The sequence below is a fragment of the Barbatula barbatula genome (assembly GCF_947034865.1).
Source record: "Barbatula barbatula genome assembly, chromosome: 25".
In the NCBI taxonomy this organism is placed as follows: Eukaryota; Metazoa; Chordata; class Actinopteri; order Cypriniformes; family Nemacheilidae; genus Barbatula; species Barbatula barbatula.
In genome coordinates, this window is record NC_136788.1 from 12,730,220 (window position 1) to 12,746,114 (window position 15,895).

The 15,895-nt window shown below is 38.7% G+C and overlaps 1 protein-coding gene across 1 annotated transcript in view; it reads right to left on the reverse strand.

Annotated features, from left to right (window-relative positions):
* shank2b (SH3 and multiple ankyrin repeat domains 2b) overlaps nt 1–15,895 on the reverse strand; it is a gene marked incomplete at its 5' end in the record, with an annotated part of 73,439 nt that overhangs the window by 14,875 nt on the left and 42,669 nt on the right. The window contains 3 exons of the mRNA XM_079449717.1: nt 5,075–5,199; nt 6,321–6,403; nt 10,477–10,558. Of these exons, the coding sequence (XP_079305843.1) occupies nt 5,075–5,199; nt 6,321–6,403; nt 10,477–10,558 (290 nt within the window). The remainder of the gene's footprint in view (nt 1–5,074; nt 5,200–6,320; nt 6,404–10,476; nt 10,559–15,895) is intronic.

Sequence of the window (15,895 nt, forward strand, 5' to 3'; positions counted from 1 at the left end):
TGATCTGATTTCTCATTGCTTGTCACCGCTAATTTTATGATGTCCTAAAAATAAAAGGTGAAAATAAAACGACAACAAAAGGATGTAAATGTATGCCAGACCATGCTTTGGCAATCTTACGAACATTTCTGTACTATACATTTACAATATAAGTCTAAATGAAGATATACATTTGATTATAAAAATGTGTCACCGTAAATGTACAGTTGAAAAGATGGATAGAAATAAAATAAAGAAGTATCTTACTGTTTAAATAGAAAAATGTCCAACGATGATGTAACAGAAAAATCAATAGAAACACATATTGGCTGCTATCAATACGGTCACCGATATATCATTCACCCTTAATAAAAATAATTCAGCTCAACAAATGCGCACGGCTCTCATCTCTTAATCCCCAAGTCAAATCCACTATCATTCCCAAACACAACCCCACACCAACGCCGCGCTCCCTAATACGATCTACAGAGCCTACAATCACTGCACCTCTGGCCTGATTTAGAGATTTACACAAATTTGTCAGCGGACAATCATCCAATGCGGATAAAACTCCATCCTTTCAAAAGCAATCTACCTCTTCTTGGTGATCTCCAGAAAGGAGAGCACCCTTTTGTCTTGAGTGGGGATGATTATGAAGACCACCGGGAATCATCTTTTTACAAGCACGCACACACATTTACAAGACCTTATCCATTTTCCCGCATGCTTCGCTCGATGAGGAAAATGCGGCATCGGCTTGGCCTGGCTTGCACTTAAAGAGAGGTTACATGAAAAGACCTCTGCGGTCAAGTCCTCTATAGAAGAGATTATACACAAGATATTGTGAATGACTCATTGATAGGCTATGGAATTTTCATTAAGGATAAAGGGGCTGACTGAATAATTTTACAAACACTGTAGACAGTATTTCTGTATTGTGATTGTCTCCTAAAGTAGATTGTAGGGTTACTTTACAGTATATGCAACGTAAAACTTATAGGTTTCAGCAGCAACAACAAACAAATGTTATGTTGCCAAAACGTAACTTCCGGTAGACCTCTGCAATGAATCAATAACTGCTGAGTAGCATTTAACTTAATTCAATAATATATTTAAGAAAATTATGATTATTCATATGAATTAAATATAAAATAAATTATATTATTATTATTATATTATAACCAAAAATATTATAACCAAACACAGACCGGAAATTAACTTTGGGCCAGGTGCATGCGTCCGATGAAACCGTCTTATTCAAACTGACATGTGTTTATTAAAAACTGCTTTTGTGTTGCGACTTTCATTTGTTTACAATAATTAATAAAAAAAGTAATTTGCAAAATCTAAAATGGTCACAATTATTAACAACTACATATTACCAAAATATGCCTAAAACAAATGGAGGGGAAGTGGAAGGCATGGGTTGGGTCCTACAATCCTGAAAAAATGCAACTGCAAAAAAATGTAAGTTCTGATCTAAGATCAGCCCTGTGACTATCAACAATAAACATGTCTTACAATTAATCCTACAATTTAGGAGCTTTCAAAACAAGGTTTGATGACTGAAATAAATCAAACACTGCAAAAAACTCCAAGATGACTGCAACAAGATGTCTACTTTACGTAGGATGTAAATCAGTCATTCTCTTTTAAAATCCAAACACCCGAGTGATGGAATCCTTCAAGCAGGTTTATTTTTGTATCTATACATACAGGAAAAGATCTGTTTACATGTGGCCCAGTACTGCACTACAACAGGAAAAAAACCCTCAAACTGCTGCCTCGCTTTCATCACTGCGCTCAGACACAATGCTGGTGCCGTTGCTAGGCAACCGTTGCTCTGTGTTACAACATGAGACCTGGACCATCACATACGTGCACGTGGAAGGTCCACAACATCACTAGGTTTTGTTATCCCACAAGTATTATAACCGGGGTGATCTACTCCACGATGTCACGCATTCCACATCTTCTGATATGTCATCCTCTGTTTCGACATGAAAAACGCATGAACAAAGCCAAAATCTGGGCTGGTGACTTTAAATTTAGTCACAGCAAACAGTACTGTTCTATACTTGGTTTGTAGTGCAAGAGGAGAAGCTTTTGGTGACAGGTTGTACGTATATCAGGCCATGAGGACGCTTGCAGGCATCTCCCACAGTCCACAGACTTCCACCCTGCTGGTTCTCTCTGTGCACAGAGAGAACGTTCTGGAGAGAGTATTACTGACAAAAAGAGACATCCAGCCATCAGCAAACATGCCATCATTTTTCACGTTTCAACGTATAACTTAATATCTGTACATTTCGTATAGAATGATGACAATATTTACACCGACACTCCTGCGCTGCTTTTCTAAACAACTCGACATTTAAAAGAAGCCGATACATCTTGTTTCAGGTTGTACATGACCTAAATGCAATGCATACACAGTTCTTCGTATTTATCAATAAGAGCATTCTTTTTTACTGAATTTATGTTATGGCTTGTTTGGGCAGTGATAATTACGTTAATAAATGACAATTTTGCTCCAACATGTCATTACACATCTCATTCCGGCTTATGCTGATCAGCGGCTGAATAAAAGCTTCCATTCCTTTTTAAGTAATGTTGATAAGCTTTGCAAATGTTTGATTATTGTTTTATAGTATTGATAACATGAAAATACACTATTAGCTCTTACATATAGAAATGTTAAATGTCAGTTTTACACTGCACGTGGATCATTTGGAAAGCGAGGAGTAAGTAAGATGCAAAAAATGCTTTAACAGCAACCAGATACAGCAACCAGATGAGAGTAAAGAGAAAGATACTCATGCCCACACACCAAAGGCCAGTGGGAGTAGATATATTTTCAGTAAATCCATAACTCTATTTTCTAGCTTCCTGGTTGATCACCAACATTCTTCATAAGGTACACAGTCAAGCCTGTTTCTTGTAGTTTCTTTCATACAATAAGACTTTCAGAACCTCTGGCAAATGTAGGAGTGAGAATTCAGAAGGTAGAACAAATAGCTTTTTTTAGGAGATATTTACAACTTACAAAACATACTGCAAGCATTCACCACCATTGTAATGTACTGAATTGCTTTAAACGAGGTCAAGTTGTCTGTGAGTTTTGCCTTGCTCAGCTCGGAAGGCTCGATCGGCCCTGAGCCACAACACATCCGTACAGGTGTGAGAGAGCAAATCGGCAGCATTGCAACCTGATGTGGGCAATGAAGCTTGTCTAGCTCCTGGGGGATTGGCGGTCAATATCATTGACTGAACGATTAAAACGTGTTTATTGTTTCCGTGGTATTTGGGGGGAGGTGGCGATGAATGCATCTATATAAATAAACACTCACACACTCTCCTCAAAATGTTAAAGGTACCTTTATACAGGGGGGAAAGGGATTCAGAATGCAATTTTGCATTTGTAAAATGCACAAAATACCTTATATAACTTATGTCATAGTTTACAGTACATGTATGATGCATAACTTTACTTATTTTTAAGTAAACATCATTTTAGTTTATAAATTAAAGAAATGTATTTATAGTGACACTGAGGTGTGGCAAATTATTTTGCGAATACAAATATGTGCTCCAATTAACAAGCTGATAAAAATTGCATGTAAGCCTGTCAAAATACAAAAATGAAAAGTAAAATGCTGTATAAAATAGTTTTAGGTGAAGAATACCATGACACATTGTGAGATGGGTCATTAGATGCATCGGATGTTAGATGCTCTCGATTTTTGGATAGAGAAACTGTTTATGGACATCAAAGTCCAAAAATGAAGAGAATTACATTTCTGCATCAAAATTCCGCTAGAACATTCTAGTGTATGTACATTAAGATTCCTGGATTACAGTGAGAAGCTAATAATTAATGAAATCCTAGCCACTCATGAGAGCCAATCATTTTCCTCCATCTTCAGCCCCATCCCTGGACCGCAGAGATGCTGGATCGGCTCTGTGTGCTTTAACACAAAGTGAGTGCTCTCCTGAATTTTGCATGCAAATGAACTTATTTAGCTGATGTCGAGAGGACGACGCGGTCTCCGGTGCTTTCATGTCTTACGGTCAGTCTTTGCTCAAGTGTCAGTTTCATCAGAGCTGTGACTTGAACCGCACTGTGCTAAAAATCTGCAGTCAAAATTTGTAGATTTCATTATAAAATCTTCCCATAAAAGCTTCCCATCAAATTCCTCCTAAATCAAATTATACGAGCTACGGTGTCCATGTTAATTTTAAAGCTATGTGCTCGTATGTCTACAAATGCCCTATTAAATTCTATTTCTCCTAAAGGAGAAACATCAGAGAAAAAGTAATTACTTAAGATGTTGCTAAAAGTCTCTTGAGCTGTGCATAATACCGTAACAGTTAGAAGCATTTTCCATAGTTTTAACCAAGTCATGATGAAATCTGAGCTAACAAGAAGGTTTATGCTTCATTAAGATTGAAAACAACCCAGTGTGATCCCTTATCATGACATTTCTCATCTGCCACCGCTGCTTTTTTGGCTTGACAGGTTACAGATCCGGAGTACTTCCGAGACATTAAAAATTTACAACATCCAATAAATGCGAGATCACTCTCAGACAACTGCACCAAATTCTATGCTCAACTTCTATAAGGAGTTAGACTGATAGATAGATCATTTCCACTTTACAACGAATCTGCAGTGCCAGGGCTACACCCTTTTCATTACAAATGTAAAATGAAAAGCAGGATGGAATACAAAGATTTGAAGTTTAAACATAACCCAGACTGCCAAGACACAGGAAACCTGAGTTTCACACAGGACACATCACACTATTCGTTCTCTGCTTTTTCAAGGAACGTGCATCTCCCGTGTTCCTAAGCTTCTCTCTCTCTCATTAAAGATGTAACTGTGACCTTTCCTCATATTCACAAGCCCAGACTCTGCATAAACATTTTCCTATTTGTTCAACGTGTCAATAATTGAGCAAGCCCGAGATGAAGTTCCCCTGCATGGGTCGGACATCACATCTCAGCTATCTGGGACCTTCAAATCCCGTCAGCAAGCAGCGAAGCTGACCATAGAACCTCCCCAAAGCTTATGGAAACCCAGATGTATCCTTACCTCTATGAGGAAGTCTCCAGTCCTTAAACCAGCTTTCCATGCCACCCCACCCTCATCCACAGACTCCAAATACTGCAAAGCTGGGAAGGCTGGAGTGGGGGTGAACTCCTCGATGGGTGTATCAGCTAAAAATCAATAAGAGAGAAACAATAAAAGAGATAGTAAGGATCATAAAATACAATGTGATGGTTATTTAGGGCACAGGTGAAAGTTAATCATGGACTCCATGACATTTAAAATAAAATTCCATGTTTTATATGAGAAACAAAATATATAACAGTATGCTAAACACAATTCCTATGAAAATGTGATGATTTGTGTGATGACAAGGAGCGCCTTGATAGCACAGTGAGCACAAAGCTAAACACAAGCATCTGGGCCGACGAAACATGATGAAAGCTGCAATGCATTCAACCGAATCAAAAATGAATGCAGTAGTTGGGACGTTTATATAACCAGAGCAAATGCATGCATGGTTGTCACCACTGGTCTGGAGCCTGACAGAACGGAGCATCGCAGGAAGTGATGCAGAGAGCAGCCACAGTGCAGCACTCTCAACTCACGCTCCAAACTCCAAACGTTCTGTAGTGCACTGGCTTGTGCAGAAACCGAGGCATTGCATAGCGGTTGTGGATGGGGACTGTGCAATAAGCACATTAGTGTGTATGAATCTGTCCAATATTACTGCATTGCATAGTAATGTTTGTCAAGACTTCTGATTCATTTTGAAGTTTAGCATTTTATAACACAGATGATGTGTTGAAAGAGAGGCCAGTAAGGTTGACTGTCAGCAAGCCCCAAAGCTAAAGCGCCAGAGCTCTAATGCAGTCCATGTCCCCGGTGACAAACCCAAGCCAAGCACATGGACCAGGGGGTGGATGGTGGGGGTCTGTATTTACACTTCACAGATTTGACAAAACCACTTGAATTCAGTGATGGACACACACACAAGCGATGCACGCGAGGACTTTGTTCCCCCATCAATTCAGAAGTTGTCGACGTGTATGCAATGCATGCAGCTGCAGCCACGCAGGCACATCACATCAAGCGCGCGCGCGATGACGCGGTTTGAAATCAACAAAAATGACGTTAAGTGAGGTGGATTTTAAAAAAGACAACACGAGGGAGGAATGGGAAATAAGAAATGAATGACCGACACCTCGACACAACGAATGTGTACAACATGAAGTCAAGAACAGACGATGAGGCGGCGGAGACGGAGGCGAGGAGTCCGTCTGTGTCCTACCTTTCGCCCCTCGCAGCACGAAACCGAATCCCTCGTTATCCTTCTTCTGCAGCACGACCGTCTTTTCGTTGATAACGCAGTCGCTGTGGAGAAAATTGCGCGAATAACGACCGTTATTGCAGCCTATCATCCTCATCATCGCCACCGCGGCGCGCGCGGAGTGATGCTTCATTCTGACAGGCGTCGGCTGAGCGGAATTCATCATTTTTTGCGACGATGAGTGCGATGTAAGAGTTGTCACCGCTGCGAAAACGACTTTATCTGTCGAACAAGGAGCTGTGACAGTGGTTAAGAGAGGCAGGGCCCGTTAGCCGGCGAGATAGCGTGTCGTAAGCGCGAGACATAACCGCCGGATGAAGGATGAAAATCACCAGAGGAAAACATGAGCGGTAATCTTGGAGGAATGGGTATGGAGAGGGAGAGAGAGAGAGAGAGAGAGAGAGAGAGAGAGAGAGAGAGAGAGAGAGAGAGAGAGAGAGAGAGAGAGAGAGAGAGAGAGAGAAAGAAAGTGAGAGAGAAAGAGAGAGAGAGACGGTTTACAGTGCCACAGAGAAGGAGAGAGCGCGAAAGAGAGCAGGGGAAGAATGTGCATGTGTGCGCGCGCACTGGGCAGATGAGCGCGCGACTAATATATAGCCTATATTTATTCCTCGGTTGAATGGAAATATGGGTTAAATTTCCTTGTTGGGAATATTCATTATCTTTCAAAAGAATTAGTTGCTCATAATCCTGTACAAATACGTCACAGTTACATAACACAGGGTTACAAATGCATGCATCGTTAACTATTAACAGGCACAGAAAGTTTCTGCACGCTCTGAAAACACTTCAGTCGATTTAAAGCTCACTGGTACCGAGAGAAGCATGTAACCTAAATTAACAATTTAAGAATTCATTTTCAGGTCGGATTAGTCTACATTTTTATGTGCAGATGTGTTCCCATTGCACGGTTACACAGTACCCTTAAAGGTGTAGTACAATGTCAATTCTGTCATCTCCTTTCCTGCCAATCTAAACCTGCGCGCTATTGAACTTTTTAGTAAAACACAAAAAGATCAAATTTAATTGTATGCAGCTTTTTTATACATCCACAATTCATAGTGACCATGGCACAATTGAATCATGTATGAAGAATGAGCTTTATGAGCTATAATGATGAGAGTAAGATTTCCCAATTGACAACATACAGGTCCATAAAGTTCAGTCTGTTCTTCATAAGAAACTTTTTGGGAATTTGACAGGCCTGGCCACTGTAATATGTATTTCTATAGAAAAGATATGCATGCATTTTCTTTCAAATTCTCCTTTCGTATTCTACAAAAACCAGCAGCATTCAGAGAGGAAAATGAAGATGAACGAAAGATGAGGTTTTTTGAAACTATTCTTCTTAGAATCTAAAATCTGGTCAAAGTCGTTTGACATGCTCAGTAAATAACAATCAGAAAGCTTTTAACATGCCATTATTTTATTAATTGCAATTTATGGGTATTTATATTTTCCTTTTGAGTAAGAGACAGAGAGCAATTACTGGAAAATAAAACAAATACTCATTAACAAAGACTAAAAGCTATTTTGCAGGAATACTAAGGATACAAAGAATTGCAGTTACAATATTTGCCGTATTATAAAGTACAATGTAACTGGTTGTGGTTGTTCACAATGACATCACAACATATGTATGCACCATCAATATCCTTTCCCAAAGGACAACCCTTATGCAAGCACATCATTTAATGAAAGTGTTTAACAGAGAAGGCGTAAATAGGCTCTATTTGAGCAAACTGAACATTCAGAAGAGTACATGTTATCTACAGTCTAAGATAGCAATGAAATTTTATTTCCTTGACCTTTTTATCTGGATGACAATAGGGCATACTATCTTTTAGATGGAGCATTAAATCCATTGGATGGCCTGGATGCTCAATGGGTACTGCTCAACTGCTCAGGTTACATAGTGAATGGCAAAGAGCCAGAGTTTCATTTCTACCCGGTACATGGGTCTTCATCTCCACTTGTAAATGGGATTGTGATCTGTGCGATTTCATTTTATCGCATCTTGACTGTGACTTAAAACGGATCAGACTATACAGATCTTAAAATAAAATCACTTTTAATTAATCGAGTGGCCCATGATAACGTCACCTCTCTGTAATCCCGTACACATTTCGGCATTAAAAAAGTTGGCATGTTGACAAAAAGGGCTTAACCTGTGACCACAATATTTACTTACTTTACAGTATTAAACTATAAGATAAAGTCTAAAAGCTCTAAAGGTAGAGTGCTGACTCTGGCAGAACGATGCATGGTTGTCATGGCAACATAATCTGCTTTGAAGGGGACACTGTGGCGATGTCACAGAGCCACAAGGTCATTAATATACAGGCCTGTTAGAAGGGGCTCAATAGCTGGGAATTATTATTTGCTCATAATGCATTTGTTCCAGAGTGGATCCCGAGCAAGGTGATCTCTTTCCAAATACTTTTGTTGTCTCCTAGACAACACATACAGACCACAACCAGGTCAAAATGTCAGGTCGGTTAGCTCTTTAACAAAAACTATGGGTCTCTTAAAATCTCTCAAGCCTGATTGTCTTTATAAAGTATATTCATAACTGCTAATAAATCACAATATCAAGTGAAGTAAATCCACATTTTCTCTACGTAAGCATTAAACCAGTAACAGGACTGACACTGCTAGCAGATATCGGTTGACAAGAGACTAAATGCTAAAGCAATTTCACCTAAAGCACCTATGTCCCTCTGTCCGCCTGTCACTCAGGCTCCCTGCAGCAGGAAGTAGTCGGCACTGCATTGCCATGGACTCTCTGTCTCCATGACAACCAGCTCAGAGCGAGGGGTGTGTCAGATGGGTAGGAGTGCAGCCGGATGCAAGGGGATCTGTCTCCTTTTTGTCATTTTAGCACCCCCTTCCAAACTGCTAAAGTTCATAGTATTGCAAAAACAAGCACTAGATCAAAACGATGAACATGATTTTATTGCATTACTAGACTTATAATCAAATGATCAAGGAAACGAAAAATGATTCCATCACAATCCATCTACATTTGATATGTGCACAGACTATGACCTCACTGTGGGTTAAATTGTGCCTAGCTAAATTGGAAACGTTTTGCAGTCACATGTTATGACATCATAATGTCACAGGGGCGGTTTTTGAAATGCCATAAAAATGTCTACATGATGCATCTATGACCTGAAGCTCAAGCATTGCTTACATAACCATTTAAAGAGGTTTTCACACACACTTCAAACCTATATTCCTCTGTGAATAACAATGCGGTGCTTGGTATTAAATGATGGTGAGGTGGCAAAATTTGGGGAAATTATTTTGATGATATCAAATCGATAAATAGATGAATGAGCAGGTAAACTGTTGAATGGCACTGCAATAATAACGACCTTGTAAGAATAGTTGCTTCTTACAAACCACCTACTTTAAATAATACATTCAAACTAGAAAGTTCTCTGACTACAATATCAATCATATTTGTAAAGTCATAAATGGAGTCGGGCACCAATAAACAGAACTACTGCTACGTGATAAATTGTACAACCATATAAGGACTGTGTATTAAAATAAGTTGCATCTCCTTGGCTGAAAAAAATGTGTCGTAGTTAGTTGTAGAAGGAAAGATGTTATTGATTCTACACAATCAATTAACCATTTTGTCCCAAAAGTCCCTTTAAGGGCTCCTGAACGGCCGATCTCCTAAGACATCACTGAACATGAAAAAATGACAAATTATCTGTTTCATACAACTTCTTTCCTTTGACATTGTCGATTGATAATTTAACAGTCCATGGTATCTTTAGCTTTTACCGCAAATAAAGACAAAACATAATTGGAATTTTTACAAAAATACTGACATAATATATTGAATTATTTAGCTTTTTCGCCATCATGCTTTGGTTGGTCTGTTCAGATTTCTTCTTTCCTCCTAAACTAACTAAAACTATAAATTTAACTAACTGATAATATAGCAATACAATATTGTTAACAGTCTTTTGACCCACATATATTTCTGTAGCGGAGAACTCATTTGAATATCATGTCATATCATGTATTGCAGCTAAGCCGACAGCCCGACACACTTTAAAACATGGTCAGGAGGTTTAGAAAAAATATTTAATCATACCTTGATGCATCAAAACTGTCATAAGATCCCACAGTGTAGTGTCGAAAGAGCTTTCGCCTCTCTGACCGGTCCGCCCGGGCATCTGTGAAGACACAGTTACACAAAATTCACTTAAATTGTGCATATTGCTTAGGATCTATAAAATGAAAATATATATTTTTTTACATGTAAACGCACTGTGAGCTTCTACTGAAACTTGTGACGGAGTTTAAACACTTCAAACACCCATCAAACTTTAAAAGTCTGAAACATCACATTCAACATCATTATCAACGCTTTCACACAGAACATAAAAATGTGCGAAATGAATAAAAAAGCAGCAGTTTTTTTCATGTGAGAATGTTGTTAAAGGTTCAGTTGCATAATAGCATAGAATTAAAAAAAAACGTCTAGTCACAAAATTGGTCTCACTGTGTGCCATATGTCACCACGTCCCCGGTGCCACTTTTTCAACAAAATTAATCATTCTGTGAATGTGACACCAACTGTGTTCTAGAAAACAAAGAAAGAAAGAAACAAAGGTGCTAACAGTTTCACCTTGACCTGCAAATTGTTACGACTGAGAATCAATACCATCTTGAGAAACGTCACACATGGCTCGATCGGCCTTGGTGGCTGTAACGTAACATGCGATTGTAGAGCGATCAAATAGTGAGTCCACAAATCACAGCAGCGAATCCAAAATAAGCAGATGGTAAAAACGACACAGCACACTAGTGCTACAATAACTATACCGCTCTCCCCATTTATAAAAACTCTTTGTGAGACAGGGACCATTTGGCCCATTATTGAGCCAAACAAGACGGTCCTCAGAGGGAGCTCAAGAAGGCCAAATATTGACTGCGTTTTATAGAAGCAACGATAAGAGCCAACAAACCTAATGAAGAGACTTTTTTATGATGTTGAGATTAATCGCCTGTGTGGCACCACTCTTAAAATGAACCAAACATCTCAGGGGCGGGGGGGTGTTCATTCAGGACTGTTCCCATGGCATCATGTTTGTCGAGGTTAATGGGAAATTGCGTCATGATTCAGCACATAGAAACGTAAGCAACACTATGTAGGTGTCATAAGCTTGATTATGTGTTATACATTGGAATAACACACCATAACATGTAACGTAACGTAACGTAACATCAATTTTAATTTTATTTTAATTTTTAATTCTCTTGATGTTCGGAACCCATATGTTATTATTTTTGGTGGAGATTCAAGCGTTTTTGAAAAATCTATTAAAAAGGGTACATTAACGTCACCAAGATGCCATGAGTAGTGAGTACACACAATGCACTTTTGCTGAATGCAAATACAGTTTGTGAGGAGGGCACGTTTAACATTGAAGAATAATTATGATTAAATATGATACTCAACTGGCGCTTCTCCACTGTGCATTCTTGCAAACGATTCATCAAAAATTTCTACTTTTGTCTTCCATGAAAAATGGGTTTGCCGTAACAGGAACAGTGAATGAAAATTCAGGGTGTGCAGCCTCGATGTGTTTGAAGTACTTACAATATAATGACAAAGACAAGACATATTATTGAAAGGAAAGGAAAGCCAGTAAGAGGCTATTTATTGCTTAATGAGATTGATGAAGAATTTGTACAGTGCAGGCTGTGGCTTCTAAAACTGCACCACTTGTATTGTCCTCTGCGGTTCTGTTGATGCACGATGATATCAGTAGTCAGAAGGCTGCGTGGGATTCAACACTTTCCCCTTCCAACCTACTCACTGGTTAGCTGTTAAAGTTACAGACGCGCAATTCTTTGTTGAGCTGAAACGTTTTGATGTGCAAACAAAAGAAGGTTTGAATTCAACATAATTCTACAGAGACATCCGCTACGACTGCTAATGAAAGATGTCCAACCAATCTGTCTGTGGTTTCTATTGTATAAAAGGCAGTCTGTGTTATAATTTGATTAAAATGCAACATTGTAGCTGCCAGTGCTAAACAGAATGAGGTGGTTACATTTTAAAGCTTCATTATTGAAGAAAAATGTATGCAACTCAATGGCACTTTTTGAAAGTAAGCACTTGGGACATTTCAAAACTTACAGACACAATTACAGAAACAAAACAAATCAAATTTAAATGCAAAGAGTACATATTCCGGTGCATCAAATTAAACTCAGATCACAACCGATCCGTTCGGGTGCAGTGAATCATCACGCTCCAAGCTTGACATTACCATTTATAGACGTGTTCTGTCAGGTTGTACATTATCCAGTTGGGATTGTGCAATGCAATACCGGATTCAAAATGATGACATTTTGCATAAAAATAAGCAGACTTAATGTCCAGAGACTGCATAAATAAAACACCAGCCACGTATGTACTGTAATATAGGTTACTGTCATGTCTCTTTCTCTTTTTTTAGTTTCCTTCAATTTATCACATCCTAATGGAACACCCTGCCAGCTTTCTATAGCAGAGCCACACGTACTAGACACAATCGCTGTTCCTTGGCGGACAGCGCAAGAAAAAAGCTCATTCGACACAGCGACGAGCGATGATCACAGTTGCTACAACACAGGATTTTAAATCACCAGGGGAAACTAGCCCTGTGGCTCTGATAGGACAGGAAAAAACTTGAAGACCACCACAAAACTTTTCAGGATAGTGCTGGAGCGCACCGCATCATTGAGAAATAACCACTTCCAATCACAAAGTGAACTCGACACATTTTATATAAAAAAAGAACATTTAGATCGATACAATTATTTTTAGAAAACATTATGGATAGAGTAAAACATTTATCCAAGAACTTGTGTGCAGATACTGACAATAAGAAGTTGTTTCAAAAACAAACTTCAATTAAAAAGCAGTCCAAATGACACAACAGAAAATAGTGTCTTCCAGAACAAAGTATTTGATGTAGCAGAAATAAGGACATGCACCTGCAGGGCATATAGTTTTATCTGATCTTTATCGCACACAATAAACAGTGCTGAAAATAGTATCGACACCAAACTGAAACGAATTATTCACGCAAAATGTCAACACTATCAACAATTACTCCCATCAACACAGAGCAATTACTTGCCACACAAATCCTTAAGCACAAACCTTCAGTTTTCCTTCATCAACGCTCAACATACCTCCAAAATGAACCTTCTTCCTAGATCTGCTAGTTTCGTCCATTGGTCCCCTTTAGTTCAACCAATCCAAAAACGCTCAATTCTCCTCGCCTGAAGGGGGGTTGGCACTTTTCTCTAGCCCTCGGGCCCTGCTGCCTAACTTCCCATGTCCAAAAACTCTTGCATCTCCTTGCGTGCACAGGTTAGGACTGACCATCAGCACCGCACGCGCGAAGACAACTGTGGCATTGAAAAGATTGTATGTAAGCTCTGTTCTCAGTGCCGTGAGAGCGAGAGAGAGGGAAAAAAAGATGCCACAAAATGAGGAAAAAAATCTTACCAGGGCCCACTCCTTAGCAACAGGGTTTGTACAGTGTAGAGCATGTTTCCATGGAAATATATCAATCAGGAATGTGCATGAGTGTTGCTCGGAAAAGGTTCAAGAGACTTCAACAGAATACTTGTGCTTTTACTAACCAGCTGACGCTGCCTTTAACAGTACAAATGTTTTTAAATATCGCATTAGATTAATTTGAGGTGGGAAATCCTGTTTGCTTTCTGAGCTGTGTATGGTTACCTGTCAAATCTCTGTTAAAATAAGTAAAACTGTTTCACGCTATTCTTCGATGGATGTGATTAAAATAAGGCAAAGAGCATTGCCATGGGAACAGATCATCTGTTTTCTAAAAGCTACGATTTCATTCAGTGAAAGAAAAAAAGATGTCCTTGTAACGGTTATCTGACCTGAAAACAAGCGTTTCATTCCATGTTTTCAATTCACACAAGTTCTTATAGTATTGTAGTAGCTATGGATTTAAACCAACAGCTCCCATTACAACCGAGCATTCCTCACCCTTTCATGCCGCATCCCTAACAAACATGGATGAGGTTCAAAAATGCCTCAGGTGACGCTTCTACCAAACATAGCAAGCATCTTCACACCGGATTACAGCTTGAATTTGTGCAAACGTGTGACAAGTCAATCATTTGCAATAACATTAATTATTGCGAATATCGGGAACAAAATAACATTTCAAAACTTGCAGATAAAAACTAAATTTACTCATCAATTATGCACGGATGATTGGAACATATAACGCATTTAAAATTCAGATTCAGATCTCAAAAATTTATTTCCAAAAGAAGATATTTTGAAGAATGTTGGCAACCAAACTACCTTGGGCCCCCTTGACTTCTACAGTATGGACACAAAACAACAAAGACATTTCTAAAGCGACAACGGAAACAAACGCGCATGCACGCGTTCGTGGACTGCCCTTAACCTCCGATACACATTCACAAACAGAGTGCCTGTAGATTATTTCTGGTAACAAGCAAAAGAAACCGAGAAGAACCGTTACTTGGCTAAACTTGTCTCTCCAAAATTTTGAATTTAGACTGCGATATCAAGCTCAACCACTAGATGTCACACAATGTCCCATATCGTTTCTTTAAATGAGACCGAACTACAGGACCCATTCAACAAATCATTTATTTAATAAAATTATTATACAATAAAATAAGAATATAAATGAATATTACCATAAATTAAATTAAATAAAAATGGTTATATTTATAAATACATAGCCAAACACAGACCGGAAGTTAACTGCCGTCCAGGCGTGCACATCCCATGAAACAACATGAGGGTGAATAAATGATAACAGAATTTCCGTGTGCTAATTATCCCTTTAAAAGTGCAGAATATAAATTTTTTGCTAAAGACATTTTTTCATAGATTAATATAATTAATATACAATAAAGTATTCACACAAATTAATTTTGATACAAGTTAAATATAAAATGTTCCTACTTAGCCATATACATGCAGAACTACATAACACCTTTAGGGCAAATCTCACGTTCTATTAAGTAAAGGGCGTTATTAGATCTTACAGTCTGAGAGCTGAGTCAGCCAGACTCTTTCCCCAGCTCAGCCAATGTATTACATTGGCCAAAACCTCTAGGCCAATGACAGCTGTCGTTCGCCACACCTCCATTCTGCGCGCCACATGCTGTTGTGAGCATCTCTCCTGAACACTTCCATTTGCCACACATAGCTGCCAGTTACTCTCTTACTGTACGCGGTCATCCTAGCCAACAATCTGGAGTGAAGCAAAGAATTGTATTTGCAACAAACAAAGTCATTTTTGTAATTGTAGATCCCAGGATTCAGATTTGAGTTGTGCCAATTTTTTCCATACTGTAGGCGGAAAATTGTAAAAAAATGTAAATGCTTCAATGCAAAGCCTTTTTACTTTTCCATTCGACGAACTCGACAACGTGTAAAATAAATATTTATACATGTACATTTAATTGTACTGCAAAAATCTAAGTATAAT